The sequence below is a fragment of the Arvicola amphibius genome, chromosome 14, assembly GCF_903992535.2.
Source record: "Arvicola amphibius chromosome 14, mArvAmp1.2, whole genome shotgun sequence".
Lineage (NCBI taxonomy): Eukaryota > Metazoa > Chordata > Mammalia > Rodentia > Cricetidae > Arvicola > Arvicola amphibius.
The window spans coordinates 37,178,533-37,193,894 of record NC_052060.1 but is presented as its reverse complement, the minus strand read 5'-3'; the positions used below and the strand labels follow the sequence as shown (position 1 = coordinate 37,193,894).

At 41.6% G+C, this 15,362-nt stretch overlaps 1 protein-coding gene across 1 annotated transcript in view; it reads left to right on the top strand.

Moving 5' to 3' along the window:
• Positions 1-15,362, top strand: part of LOC119801037 (glutamyl aminopeptidase) — a 71,171-nt gene that overhangs the window by 24,357 nt on the left and 31,452 nt on the right. The window contains exons 4-10 of the mRNA XM_038311471.1: positions 219-339; positions 2,454-2,608; positions 3,237-3,350; positions 5,749-5,883; positions 7,769-7,834; positions 11,939-12,004; positions 12,132-12,283. Of these exons, the coding sequence (XP_038167399.1) occupies positions 219-339; positions 2,454-2,608; positions 3,237-3,350; positions 5,749-5,883; positions 7,769-7,834; positions 11,939-12,004; positions 12,132-12,283 (809 nt within the window). The remainder of the gene's footprint in view (positions 1-218; positions 340-2,453; positions 2,609-3,236; positions 3,351-5,748; positions 5,884-7,768; positions 7,835-11,938; positions 12,005-12,131; positions 12,284-15,362) is intronic.

The following is a 15,362-nucleotide window of genomic DNA, read 5'->3' as shown; positions in this document are numbered from 1 at the left end:
AGTGACCTTTTACCCAAGTCTGAGAGCAGCCAGGTCATCTGCCCAAGGCTGCATGCACAAAGCTGCGGGGGACGAGCCTACTGCGAAGGAGGCTTGGTGTTCAGTCTAGATGCTCTGATCCAAAGGCCTCCTTCTTCCCATGGTATCACGTTTCACTTTGTGTGTATGTTTTATCAATGAAGAGTCACCTCCCTGAATATTTGTCTTTTGTTTACCAGCTCACTATTTATGTCCAGCCGGAGCAAGCTGAAACGGCGGAGTACGCTGCGAACATAACTAAAATTGTGTTTGATTATTTTGAAGAATACTTTGCTATGAACTATTCTCTTCCTAAACTGGGTGAGAAAATGCTTTTATCTCCTCATCTCAAGCTGCCTTTGTTTTACCGGAGTTAACCTAGACTGTCTAATTAGATTACCCTTGATTACTGCTCACTCCTGAGTCTTTTTACAGGGGCTGTATGTCTGACATTCACCACAAGCCCACAGATCCATTCTAGGTTCCTCTAAAATTTCTAGGCCTTCTCTACTTTCATATGACGAAGATACCGTCTTTGATTTGCAGCCTCCATATTAGAGGGAAGGAAAGTCTGGGAGAAGAGTCAGTGTTTCATTTCCAGAGTGTTCTTTCCTCTAATACGGAGAGAGGTGTGCTTTCTGTGAAGCACGGAAGGACCGTAGTCCAAATGATGAAGCCTCCATCAAGAGCAGAAGCACTTTGTTAACAAGCTTGAATGGTTGCTTTGAGTAAAGCTGTAGGTCCCTTGAAGAACTTGTAAGGAAGGTGTTACTTGAACCAACCAAGAACCCACTTCCCCATCCAGCTCCTACCGCTATGATAAATCCTGTGGAAGGCAAAAAAAAAGGCTCTATTGCCATGTGTGTGTGCATGCCTCAGTTTCTCCTCAATGGCCTTTTGTGTTGCTTAGCAGTTATTAGAGGATACAGAAAGATAAGTAAAGTTTTTTATTTATTTATTCTTATTTATTTTTGACCATAGTCAGAAGGGAAATTTTGAAAGAATGGGGAATCCAAATCAATGGGCCTCCTCATCTTTGCCTCACTTGTAGTGATCAGGATGACCCAAGATGCAGAACCCACACCAATTTTGTCTCTTCTCCTCCTCTTCTCTTCCCTCACCATACATTTTTCTCCACAAAATGGTGTCCTCATTTAGATCAAAGGGTAATCAAATTGGTGTCAATTAATTATAATGTCTGTATTCACCAGAGAAGAGATTACTTTCATTTGCTCAAGGATTTGTGTAAATTATACTTTCCAATGTGTGGAAAAAAAATACCTTCTCAATCTTTAGTGATATTCTTATGCCATAATCACAGCATGGCAAGAAAATCGCTGCTGGGCTGGAGAGATGGCTCAGCGGTTAAGAGCACTGGCTGCTCTTCCAAAGGTCCTGAGTTCAATTCCCAGCAACCACATGGTGGCTCACAACCATCTGTAATGAGATCTGGTACCCTCCTCTGGCGTGTGGGCATACATGGAGGCAGAATGTTGTATACATAATACATAAATAAATCTTTTAAAAAAAAAAAGAAAATCGCTGTTAAGTTGATTTCTACTGAAGATATATACTTTTTATTCTTTTATAAAAATCTTTAAGAAATTTTATTTTAATCAGAAAGGCCTTTTTCTCACATGTTAGAAAGAAATGTAACTTCTTTGCATTTTGCTCCTCATTTAAATTATAGTAGTAATAAAAAAATACATTCAGATTATAGTTCATTATCTAGAGAAGCTCTATTTCCCACTAACCAACATTTTTCTATTTGCCAATTTAATGTAGAAGTACCCAACACTGCATCCTCTTTTTGAATGGCTCTGTCTAAAATCCAGAGAAAACAAAAGATAAAAATTCATGTAGCATGAATTTTGAACTGGAGGAAAATTTAGGGATGGCAAGGGGAAGCGACACCAGATGGGTGGAGAGTCACTGTCCTCAAATTGTACAGCATTGGAGGTAGTAGGGTTTCTAAGTCTATGGCCTTGACATATGAGCTGTTTCTATGAACTCACAAGGTCTGTCTTTCTTAGTCCTCATGGAAAGACTTCGTTCTTCCAAACAGTACACCTCCCAAACAGGTGCTGTTTATAACCGAGGTGATAAATGGGGGATGGGAACACCTAATAAAAATGAAGCACTGTGCAGAGAAGAAAGACATAAAGTTATACGGGCTTTGGGGGGAAAAAGTCATGTAACCATTAAGCAAAAAAGGGGGGAGGGGACAACCCATTGAAGTCTGGAGCCTACAGGAACTGCTCCGTGGGAATGCCGAGAGCATTAGGACCAAAATGTTTGCGCAAATGATTCCTGTTTCTCACTCTGAGAAATTATTTTTAGCCTTAAAAAAGTCATCCAGATAACTTAATTTGGTAAGAAACGCTATGAACAAATGGAAAGAATCCGTTTCTCACTGGGCTGTCTTTTTTCCATAGATAAAATCGCTATTCCAGATTTTGGCACCGGTGCCATGGAAAACTGGGGACTGGTCACTTACCGGGAAACAAACCTGCTGTTTGACCCCAACGAATCAGCCTCATCCAACCAACAAAGAGTAGCCAGTGTGATTGCCCATGAACTTGTACACCAGGTAGGGGCCTGAAGCAAGTCTACTGCCTTTTAAAACTGGCCTTTGTATTACATAGCAATAACACAAAGAGAAGGGGGAAGGGGCAGCTCACAAAACGCTGTCTGGAAACCAATCAGCCTTCACTAACCTTGCTCTGTACAGAAACTTTCCAGTGTTTCTTAACCTGTGGGTTGCCACCCTTGAGCGGGGTGCATCAAACGACCCTTTCACAGGAGTCACCTAAGACCATCAGAAAATATAGACATTTACATCAGAATTCATAACAGAAGAAAAATTGCAATTTCATAATTATGAAATTATGAAAACAATTTCACAGTTGGGGGTCACCACAACATGAGGAACTGTATTAAAGGGTCACAGCATTAGGAAGGTTGAGAACCACTGCTTTAGACTGTTTTGCCTTTAATAAACACACAAGAGACTGTCCTATAACATTTTATATTCCTTAAAATATGGGAATAAACTGGAGAGTTTAACATTCTCAGATCAAGATAAAGTGTGAAGCATATGTTAGGTTCAGCGTTGGCCACTTCTACATCAACTACAAATCCATGCTACAAAGCTTCCTACGCATCTTTCTACCACGAGGATAAACATCTTACTACTTCCTCCTTGCTTCTCATTTCAGTGGTTTGGAAATATTGTGACCATGGACTGGTGGGACGACTTGTGGCTAAATGAAGGATTTGCTTCTTTCTTCGAGTTCTTGGGAGTGAACCATGCAGAGGAAGACTGGGAAATGGTGAGTCTTAAACACATACTCTCTGAATATATTTCTTAGTGGAAACTGGACTGGTAAGCCTTTGAAGGCGGTCTTGGGTCAGGTTAGGTATGATGGCGGTCACGGACCTCCGAACCTCCGTGGAGAGGATAGGGTGGGGCCAGTGGCTTCCCCTGAGCTGTTCTTTGCCAGAAGTCTTTATCCAGTCATTAGCCAGTTGGAAGTCATAGACAAACACCTGTTGGGAAGGGAGGGGTGTGGGGGAAGGAAGAGTAGAACATTCCCGCCTTTCGTTCAGCGAATATAGTGCTGCCCTCAGAAGTAGTCTTATTCAATTAGCTACTTGACCTAAGCAGGTTGTTGGAACGTGGTAAAGAGATGAAGGATCTGCTTTCGATCAGATACCAGATCAAATCCTAACTCATCATCTCTTAGATGCACAGCAGGACATGTGATCATGAACAAGATGACACCTCTGAGTCAGGCCTCCCTTTAACATCCAATGAGAGCGTTGTTCTGTGTCAAGTAAGCTTCCTAGTTCCCACACTGCGTGCTTGCTTAGTGAATATTCACACAGTGTGCCTGCGAGGGACCTGGGATAAAAGTTTCCAGAAATGCTACAGAATTTTCTTTAGGAAAGTTAGGCTTCCTTGTTTGTCTTTAGGTCGTGTAAGCATTCTTCTGTGACTGTATGTATATATGCATGTACGTACATGCTGGAGATGTGTATCCCTAGCTCTGTATAGAGGTAGATAGCCGTAAAGTATGTAGAATACTGCCCTCTACTGGAACAACTGTTCTTAACAGTGAGTAACGTTTATTTACCTTGTCTGTATCATTTGTAAAGAGAGGACAGAAAGAACTACCTCACTGGGTCGTTGTAAAGATGAACAATACAGTGTATTCAAAGGGGGTTAGCCTTCCATGTGAATCTGATAAAGAATAAACAGACTACTTAACTTGGAGGGTTTTTTTGTTTTTGTTTTTGTTTTTTTATCTTTTTCTGACTTCTGAATGTATTTTTAAATGACTCCTAAACTTTATCCTAAGTAGAGTAGAAAGTCTACTAAAGGCAAATTTTAAAATTAAGAAAAACACTATCCAACAGAAGTTTAACTTCCTTGGGGCTTAAAAGTCTGTAAATTTTTTTCATCTTTAAAAAGTAATTTTTTTCTGTCAGGGTTCTCTGCTCTCCATCTCCTCTTCTACCCCCTGCCCCCACTTCTCCTTCACAATTTTATGTCATTTAAGAAACCAAATGAAACTAAACTAAATTAAACAAAGCAACACGTTGGTGTAGGACGAGCTGCTGGAGCTTGGGTGGCTTTTCGTGGCCACATTCCTGGGAGAAAATAACTCTTGCAGTCCACAGCAGCCATCACAATATGTATAGTGATTTTTCGAGACTGGGTTTCTGAAAGAAACAATTTTTGCAAATCAGTTTTTCTATTTTTCAACGTACATTAGGGAATGTGCTTTAGGCATTTCTGGTCTGGAATATTTCTTGCTTTTTCCACCCTTTTTCCCTACTCCATTGTCTTTAATTTTTCCTACTAAAATGCCTTGGCATCGTACCTATATCAAACACTTGTATGAAATTATACCATACTAACACTCAAATGTCACAATTTTATACACAAGTTCCCCTTTCAGAAATATTTTAAATTAATATAATTTTAAAATTAGTATTAGTTTAATAGAGTAGTTTTCAGAATCTTACTCCATATTAATCAAAATGGCAATGATAACCACTTTGTTGGCTTCCCCTGAGTTCCAGGCACTATGTCAGGTGCTGCTGCCCTTGAACTCATCCTGTGCGTGAGTCTAAAGGAAGGGCTTGGACTGCTATTGAGTCAGGGAGCTTGTTTAAGTGATGTATTAAGAAGGTAGAGAGACTGTGTTCTCAACCTGAAAGGCAAACCATACTGCAGGACCATACCCACTTGACTTGGCTGAGAAAAACCCAAGACTACATAAAATCATAATGGATCACTGGAACCTAAGAACAAGTTAGGGTTTCCTGTGGTTAATTAGGAGTTTTCCATATTCCAATGACAAGTAAGAGAAACAACTGTGGCCAGTCGACTCTCTGCCTCTGAATTTTCACAACCACTCTGTGAGTTGACATCATTCCCGTTACACAGACGGGAAACTCAGAAAGTGTGGTCCAGTTTCAAGGGCAGCGCAGCAGCAGCAGGCATAGATATTGCTGGGTCTGTCGTACAGAAGTCAAAAGCGTTCCAGCTAGATGACCAAACTAGCGTGGAGCAGCTGCTGGGAGGGGATTCATCTGAAGACCCAGAGACCACATTGCACGACTGGGGTCGTTTTCTTCGCCCCACATTGATGACACTCGATGGTATAAAGTGGGAAGCGACCCGAAAAACGTGCTGCCCTCCTTTGCTTTCTGTCGTTCCAGCTCAGTCAGGTGCTACTTGAGGACGTGTTACCGGTGCAGGAAGACGACTCTTTGATGTCCTCGCATCCAGTGGTTGTCACAGTGTCAACTCCCGCTGAAATAACGTCTGTGTTTGATGGAATCTCATACAGCAAGGTAGGAGGTGCACGGCGTTGCTTTTGAACATCTCCCTATTTACTGATGGTCAGTACATGTCCAACAAATCGTAAGAAATGGTTTGATTCTGCTGTGAGCTCTGGAAAAGAGTGGAGAGCATAGTCAGGACTGAATATTAAGTAGTTGATATTTTGCAGGTGAAGGAATCGATGTCACAGGAACTAATTTCTGTCCTTTTCCCCATTTTTGTTTAAAATGACTTTCATTCTGATAAATAAGCAATTATCTCTTAAACATCCAATTTAATTGCTTTCTTTAATTTTTAAAATTTATTCTGTGGTGGAGGGGCCGTATATGCAAACGTGGAGAGCAGGGCAGCTTCTCTCTTTTCATCTTGGGGATATGGAGAATTGAACTCAGGTTGTCAGGCTTGGCCGCAAGCACCCTTCCCCACTAAACCATCCCACCAGCCCGTTCTTGATTTTTCTGAAAGATGATAGATTTTACTTTTCTGCTGTGTGGTCTGCGAGGAAACACATCTATATGGGCACTTTCAACAGGAGAGCACTTAAATGTTCAAAACAGATATTCAGATATTCATGCATACACGCGCGCGCGCGTGTGTGTGTGTGTGTGTGTGTGTGTGTGTGTGTGTGTGTGAGAGAGAGAGAGAGAGAGAGAGAGAGAGAGAGAGAGAGAGAGAGAGAGAGAGAGAGAGGAAGATAACTGTGTTTGTGTCTGCTAGACAAGGCAGTTTTTAGCCACTAAAACTTGAGGAGCTCTATCTCCTCAATAATGGGCCGCCCAAGCCTTTTGTGGCATTCTCTCACAATACTGCCCACAGTGTCTCCTCCACACATATTTCAGACTTGTAAAAATATAGTATAATTGATATCTTTATTTGGGTAACTTCCTAGCTCAGTTCCTCCTGGATTGGACTATATCCGTGCTGCTGTTATCTTGGATGAACCCTGACAGAGTTGTATTTATTTACAATTATTAAAATGAATATGTATCAAATCAGCTTAAGTGAGAAACAGTTATTATTTGATGTTGGTGACATCATTTTCAACTTTTTGCACATATTGTTCCCACAACGTCTTTCCGGTCTTCTTTTAAATGATTAACTGTTGCAGTAACTCACAAAGGAAGACTCGGGCTCAATTCTCTCAGTCCTGGGTACTCCAGAGGCTAAAATATTGTCAGAAATAAATATGTTTCCAAGCCTTATTCTTGCTGTGTCCAAATGCAGTTTAAAATAATTGGGAAATGTAATAATAACTAGCAAGTTAATATTTTTATTACGGGAAAGTAATATTTTTCGAGTACATTATTTGAAAATTTATCTTAAAATCTTAGACATAGTGTGCCTTAGTATTAACCCACATGGGAGAATCTGGAAATCAGGACATTTCTCAAATTCCTGAGATCTATAAAACCAAATGAAGCAAACTGCTTTCAATGAGAAAGGTTTTGTGGCTACATTTTATATCTATCCATACTGAACTATTTAATATGCTACTTTCACTATATACTTTCTTCTGTTAAATATACATATTGTTCCCTATGTGAAGGTAGATTTAATAATTTGCCTTACTTTTACCTTGAAATTAGTGCTTCGCCTAAGAATTGCCGTGGGGACCATTTCTTTTCTTTCATTAACAAAGCGCCACCTGTCGGCCCACTTGGGGAAGTGCAATAATCATTTGGGTCTTGGATCACTGGTATCAAGGCAATTTAATCGCTTTATCACTTGGCTATTTAGAAGCACACACACAGAAGGGTGCCAAGTGGTGGGGTTTTTGTTTGCTTGCCCAAAATTACAGTACTATAACTATGTAATTCATCAGAATGCTCTTCAAGAAACACTCGGATATAATCATGAAATGTGCTGACTTTAATCAGTCCCTTTTTCTCATCCTAGGGAGCTTCAATTCTGAGAATGCTCGAAGACTGGATCACACCAGAGAAATTTCAAAAAGGGTGTCAGGTACGATTTCTTAGTGGTAGCAGAAGTAAAACCATACTGCAGCTGGCATTCGCGGTTAATTAGGGTTAGCTGCTTTCTTTCCTTCCCTCACTTGGACAGATAAGTAAGAGATAACGGTGACTTCACATCAAGTTAGGGCTCTGTAATGATCATTGACCAGAAATGTCATGGAACAGGTCAAGTGCACTGCTTAGAGAGACTTTACTCTTTACACATGTGGTCTGCAAGTGGGCTGCCAGGGAAAGATGGAGTAGACCGGGTGCTTTAAACAACAGACATGTACTTTCCCACAGCCCTGGAGGTAAAAAGTCCAGGGTCACGGTACTGCCGTTTTGGTTGCTGGTGAGGGTGTTTTTGTTCTGTGGACAGCCCCCCTGTGTCCTCATATGGCACAGGGAACAAGCAGTCCTTATCTTCTGTAAGAACACGAATCTCACTGTGAGGTCAAACCCTCATTACCTCATACCAATCAGATGCCCTCCAGATGCTCTGAGGCCATCATGTATGAATTTGGGGGACGGGGACATGATTCACTTCATAGTAGCACGGCATGGACATTTAAATCTCTCTCTACTAGTCTTCTTATGAAGAAAATATAAGGTCTTTTCCTTAATATTGATTTGGGAAATTACTGATATGAATAGTCATATTCTCATGAAGTCAGCGAATAAGGAGATCTTGCTCCCTTTGAGAAGATAAACAAGATTTTTTTATGATGTTCTGCACACATCCTGTGTTGGCGTGGCGTTACACTGGACATTCCAGTTCATTTTTGTTCTTTTAGAAGACCCTATGTCAGTTATCTCAGGGTTAGTGTCTCCTGATCTTTATTGAAGTCACTACAATGTGTCCTTCTAACTGTCCCATCTTCTGGTTGGGTCCATTTCGATCTAGAAATAAAACCCCCAGCCTCCAGTTGTGCTAGCCTGGGAACTTGATGCAGCTGTTGCTGGTGGATTCCAGCCCACAGAACACAAGAGAGACAATTTCCACACTGACTACCAGTTCTTTGTCATTTGTTTCCCAGGATCATGCCACTACAGGACAATGCCACCACTACCCCAGTAGCTCCCCCTATGACTATGTCTCTGTGAATGGCATTTATCCATCTCTATGATATCCCAAAAAGAAGTGGTCTCTTTGGAGAGCAGTCATAAAATGCCTCTGTGCCTACCAAAACAAGAATAGAGTAGGATTTAGGAAGTATTTAGGGTGCACATAAGGACAATTTGATCATTTAAAAACTGTCTCGTGAGGACATATGGCACAAAGGGAGGGGCTGTGTGCTTGAATAACTTTCCTTGAGCTTCCAACTCCATGGTCACCGTGTCCCTACTGTGACCGTCTTCGTGGCGGTTCTGTCTCTTACGTCCTCAGGCCTATAGAATTCTTCACATATTTGATGATCCAGTAGATTTTGCTGAGTGGATATCTAGAGTATGCAGTTTGTTAATATCTGTAATATATAGTATTGCACTAGAATTTTTTTAAAAAAGCCAGGTGCGATGGGGTCCTCCTTTAATCCCAGCATTTGGGGGGGCAAAGACAAGTGTATCTGTGAGTTCAAGACCAGCCTAATCTACATAGCCAGTGCCATAGAGTGAGACCCTCAACGTAAACAACAACAAAAATCTTTTTTAAAAGAAAGAAAAAAAAGAAACTTGCTTTCAAAGATGGTTATAATTCTATTTGCAAAGATTCCATTTTAATTTGCCACTTAAACTAACACATTCTTTATACTTTAAATTAAATGGTCCTTTGTGTCAAGTTTTGTAGAGAACTCTCAAAAAAAAGCCCTTAAAATAAACAGCTGCGCTAATCATTCAATAAATGCTCACTCCTCTGTAACCTGACATGTAGTCGCTAATTTTAAAAGTCTCACCTGGGACTAATATAGCTCAAGTTATAACAGCCTCTAATCATGATGATCCTAAAGATTTATCCCAGAACAATGGATAATAGGCAACACGTTTCGTACAATTATAGTGCTGTGGAGTGAATTCACAGGAAAAAGAAACCCCAAATCCGAACTGATATTTTCAGATATCGGCGAAGCTCTCAGATTATCCGGGACATTGAAGCTCTCATCAGAATCCCTCTTGAGCTGCTCGTCCTCACAGTGTGGCTGTTGCCCCAACAGCCATTGTCTGGGAAACTAGAGGTCAAGGACTTTCTTTTACAGATCTAGCTTTCTGCCAAGACTGGTCGTCCATTAGAAAAAGTGGCCAGTACAGAATCTGAGCGGACTAGTTGTCTATTTGCGTGTGTGTGTGTGTTCTCCCCACCAAGTACAATGTCACACAGCAAAATGATGCTGCCGTTAACTGGAAGACCTGTGGCTGCAATTACGTATCTTAAAAGTACAATAAATGGCTGGACATTAGCAGCAAAATATCATCATGAGACATGTATCCATCTTTTCTTGTTCTACTATAATAAATTAGTATTATCCCTAGGAAAGGAGATCGGCTGAGCTGGGGAGGCCTTTTCCTTCCTAGGACACTAATAACAGACAGCATTCAGTTTTCTTTTGTGCTCACCAGTACCAACCAACTAGCAAGGGGACCAAGGCCCAGGTTGTCATGTGATTTAGACTAGAAAGATGATGAAACTGTGATCGTGGAAAGGAGAGAAATTCCTAGTATAGAATATTAGGGAACTCTGACCCAGACAAAGCAAAAGCGGTACCTTTTAGCAGTGTTTCTGTAAACTTCAGTTCGGCTTCTACTTCATGAGAAAAACTAAACTTAAGTAAAGGAAAAATCCTAACAACCCCATGAATCCACCCACAGTGATCCAACACTCAGACTCTTGCCCACGAGTCTCAGGGGCGTCTCTCTTCCTCCAAGGACACAGACATTCGGTCAGGGCCATTTCTTTCACCTCTATAAACAGGAGCATTGTAGTAAATAATATTTAAGTTCATATCCAGTTCCAAGATGGCTTGCCTATTTCTCAGCTCAAGATCTTGTAAGTATCCAAAAGAAATGCATTTAGCAGGAGGGTTGGACACAAGGTCAAGGCCAGCCTCTACTCCACAGGGAAATCCTGTCTCAAAAATAAACTAAAAACAATAACAACACATCCACTGAACAAATGAGGTCCTCCAAGATGGTTTTCGAAGGGCACTATTCTGCATGAACCCATAGCTACAGTTATAGCTGCTATTATATTAAGTTTCTGAGTCTGGAAGAAAGACCAAACACAGGCACAGTTCTGCCTTCCTTTGCCTGCCCTCTGGTGGTAGTGTTGAGAAGTGAATTAACCAAAAGAATTATCGTGGGGGCAGTATTCCAAACCGACCTCAGGGATGCTGGAGTCCTTCTGGGATTCTAAGTTTATTTTATCCTTGCATGCCCGAAAATAAAGAAGAATCCTGAAGATAATATAACCTAGATATAGACCCTCCTGGAACACTAGAGCAATTTAGAGATAAAATGTTACATACAAAGTTAAGCGCTGGGAGCACTAGTCAATGTTTGCTTTCTAGGTAAGATTCCCACGTGTTAGATAGCACAGATCTGGAAAGCCATGGGGACAGAGAGCGTAAACACTGGCAGATCTCTGGAAGACCACACCCCAGAAATGACCAGTTATGGGATTGAGAAAAGACTGGGAATGTTCTCTGGGGGCCCATCCCATGTCTCCTCATGCAGAGGGGTCTTATGGGTAGAAATGACAAAGGCGCAGCCTTTTATTGAAAAGATTTCTATTTTAAAGGTATTTGAAGATTAAAGACCTACTCTCCACAGTGAGTAACTCCTCCCACTCACTCATAACCATCTTTATCGCTGTTCAAAAGACTACATCCATATTCATTTCGTTAGTGCCACAAATTTAGCCTCTGCTGTTTCCAAAGTTCAAGCGCTAAAGACGTGTCTAGCTTTTACGCGGCTGAGAAATGGAAGGAACGGTTGATAATAAGGAAGCCACACAACACTGAAATAGCAGTGTCTGTTGATGACGTTTTCCTACAAGAAAGCCACAATGTATGGTTTCTTGTGTCTCATCTCATACCATGGACGCAGAACGAGCAGTTGAGGGGAGGTCCAGACGAGGCTGTGGAGGTACAAGGCTGGAATCTAAAGCGCTCATCTTTTACAGGATTATCTGAAAAAGTTCCAGTTCAAAAATGCAAAAACCTCAGACTTTTGGCAGTCACTGGAAGAGGTAAGGAAGGCAATCCCCTCAGAATTTTCCTTGTCCAACTTAAAAGTGATTTACATTTTAATATCACTAATCCTTAATTTCCCCCTTATGTCTAAACTAACGGGTCTCCGTTGGTTTCCAACAACAGGCAAGTGACCTACCAGTGAAAGAAGTTATGGAGACCTGGACTAACCAGATGGGCTACCCTGTGGTCACTGTGACTGAAAGGCAGAAGTTAAACCAGGCACGCTTTCTGCTGGACTCCAAAGCTGACGCTTCCCAGCCACCATCACCACTTAAGTAAGGCTTTATGATGACACACTTAAAAGAATAGCAGAAATTATTCAGCAGAGATACTGCTAGCATTCTCAGGTCCTGCTCTCATTGTGTGGTTGATATGTGACAGTCTAAAGGCACGGCCTTCGGGCGACAGAGAGTTCAGAGCTAGCTAAGCGGCAGGCTGAGCATCCACAGCTGTACCCCTTCTCCTTAGACGCTGTTGGTAGAAGAACGGAAACAGCAGAAGAAACGAAGCTGTGATGGGGATGAGTGGGGAGAGCTGTAGGCAGTATGGAATGCTGGGAGGAAGGCCAAAGGAGAAATAGTGGCGCAAAAGGAACAGGGAAAGATGCTGTCGGATAATGACAAGGGTCTCCCCGTCCCTAGACAGGCCCAGCACTCGCGGTGTACATGACGAGCACAGAGAGCAATGCGAAAGGAAGCTGAAAATAGATCGAGTCATGAGTACAGACTGTGCCAGCTGGCCCTCCACCCTCTACTTTGTTCCCATTCATCGCCGTTGCCTCGCTGTAGAGAACTCTCAGAAGTCTGGCAGTGACAGCAGGCAGCAATCCAGATGGCTTGTTTCCCCCAAAATAGACTAAAACAGTAGAGATCAGCCGAGGACTTCCATAGTGGAGGCTCCAGTGCAAAGCCTTCCTTGCTACGGCACATGCAAGGCAGGTGGGCTGGCTCCCCAAAGACCTGCTCACAGGAGATGCTTGTTTCCAAAGCCTATCTCCCTCCCCTACAGTAGAGATGGCATCCTAGCCCCCAAGAACAATCAGTTTGGTCTTGAGAGATGATTCAGCTGCTAACAGACTTGCTATGTAAGCATGAAGGCCTGAGTTAGAATCCCTAGGGCCCATGTGTGGCCATGCGTGCATCTGTAACCCCAATTCTTCTGTGGAAAAATGGGCGGTGGGCGCAGAAGAATCCTGGGATCCTCAGCTAGTCTGCATAGACAGAAGTGAATAATAGCGAGACCTCGTCTCAAATAAGGTGGGAAGTGAGGCCCAGCACTCCGTGTCATCCTCTGACCTCCATTCAAGTGCCACAGCATGTGTATCTACACACAGACAGGTACATGCAGCATACATGCAGACACAAAACAATAATCAGCTCAATGTCCTTTTAAAATATGAATAGGCAATGGAAAGTCAGGACACATAAAAGTCTCTAAATATAAAAGCTTAAATCCTATGTGGATAGACGAATGAAAAATTCCTGACTTTGTGGACATAATTTAGGAAGCAAATAACAAAACAAAACAAAAAACATAGAAAAGAAAAAAACTTGAAATATATTCAGAGATTTTTTTTGAAAAGCTATTTTGCTCATCATCGAAGAAAGAATGTCTAAGAAAGGCAAATTGAGAACACAGAAGGCAGACTAAAATTTTAGTCAAAGTAAATTTGGGAGAAAGTCTCCAAAAATATAAAACAGACACAATGTGATGGGCAAAATGAAAGAGACAAATGGGAAAGCCTTGTGCCTGAGTAAGAGGTGACCCTCAAAGAAGCAGCAAGGCATAGTGGCGTCGTCTATAAGAAAGGGTTAGGAGCTGATCCAGGGCCGGCAGGAGCCGTCTCTCTTCCCAGTGTCAGGGATACTGTTTGTAGCTTGTTCCTGGGCACCATGGGCATATCTTGTGGAAACGAGCAAACACTATGAAATGCCCTCTGAAAACTGGTTGTTAAGCATCAACTAACACTCAGTGGCCAGTCTCATTTTACAGAACAGCAGTGACGTCAAAATCCACAAGGCAAGAATGGTGGGGTGGAACTCCCTCTTGTAGGTCCACCCGTAGAGAAGCCTGAAAAAAACATTTATTTTATTCGGTGTTTTTGTTAAAGAGGTAGAAGGACAAGTAACATAAGGGAGCTAACCCATGCCCTCTCATGGATAAATTAGAACATATTGGCTGAGTAAATTAGTAAAATTAAACCGCAGAGTTAAAACCAGAAGCTCTTGCCTGAGGGAAGGATGTGAGGGCCTGGGGTTTTCATCACCAGCTCTTTGCATTGTTGATTAATGATGAATTTATAAGCAAATTGCACAAGTCAAAGTCCAATAAGTCCGATAATCTAAGCAGCCCTTCTCTTAGAAATTTAATCAAATTCTCTTGCATATGGCGTAGAAACTTATAAATAAAATCTAGTTCATCTAAACACTACTAATTAAAACTTTATTAATTTAGGTCATTCCTAAACCAGATAGTGGTGGCACAGGCCTTTAATCCCAGCACTTGGGAGGCAGAGGCAGGCAGACCTCTGAGTTCTAGGCCAGCCTGGTCTACAGATTGCATTCCAGAACAACCAGGGCTAAACCCTGTCTCAGAAAAAAACCAATAATTTCAAAGTATGAACACCCAATTAAGTTCTACAACTCTATATCATCTACATTTTTATTTCTCATGTATTTTTATGAATCTAATTAAAGCACAAATACAGGGCCAGTGAGAGGACCTAATTGGGGAGGGGATTTGAAGCCAAACCTGACAACCCAAGTTCACTCTCTTTGGGAAGTCAAAGAGCGAAAGGAGAGAGTTGTCAACTCCAGCAAGTTGTCTTCTGACCTGCACATGTGTGCTCGCCTCCCAACTAAACAAATAAGTAAATACATGCAGGAAACATTAAACCTACATACAGAGTATATCAAAAGACATTTCATCCCTTTAAATAAATAAGTAAGTAAATACATGCAGGAAACATTAAACCCACATACAGAGTATATCGAAAGACATTTCATCCCCTTAAAAATAAAGCTCACAGTTTTACCAAACAAGATCCTCACCCCCGCAATATTAAACATAGTTACTGAGGTCAGATGTTTTAAGAATTTCAACTAAAATTGTAAGCCAATATGTTATTCTCTTTAATTTGCTTGATTTTTAGAAAATGTTTTAAAAGAACATGAAGTCAGTTAAAGCGTGTGATCCCCAAACTTACCACAGTTGAGTCTTAGTCGCCAAAGCTCTGTCTCAGTCTGCAGACATGTGCACAGTTACGGAGTTATTTTGCACACATTTCCGAGGAACCAGCCTACAACCCCCTCACTGAAAGGAAGACAGCTAGAATATCAGGACGCCAAGGCCTGG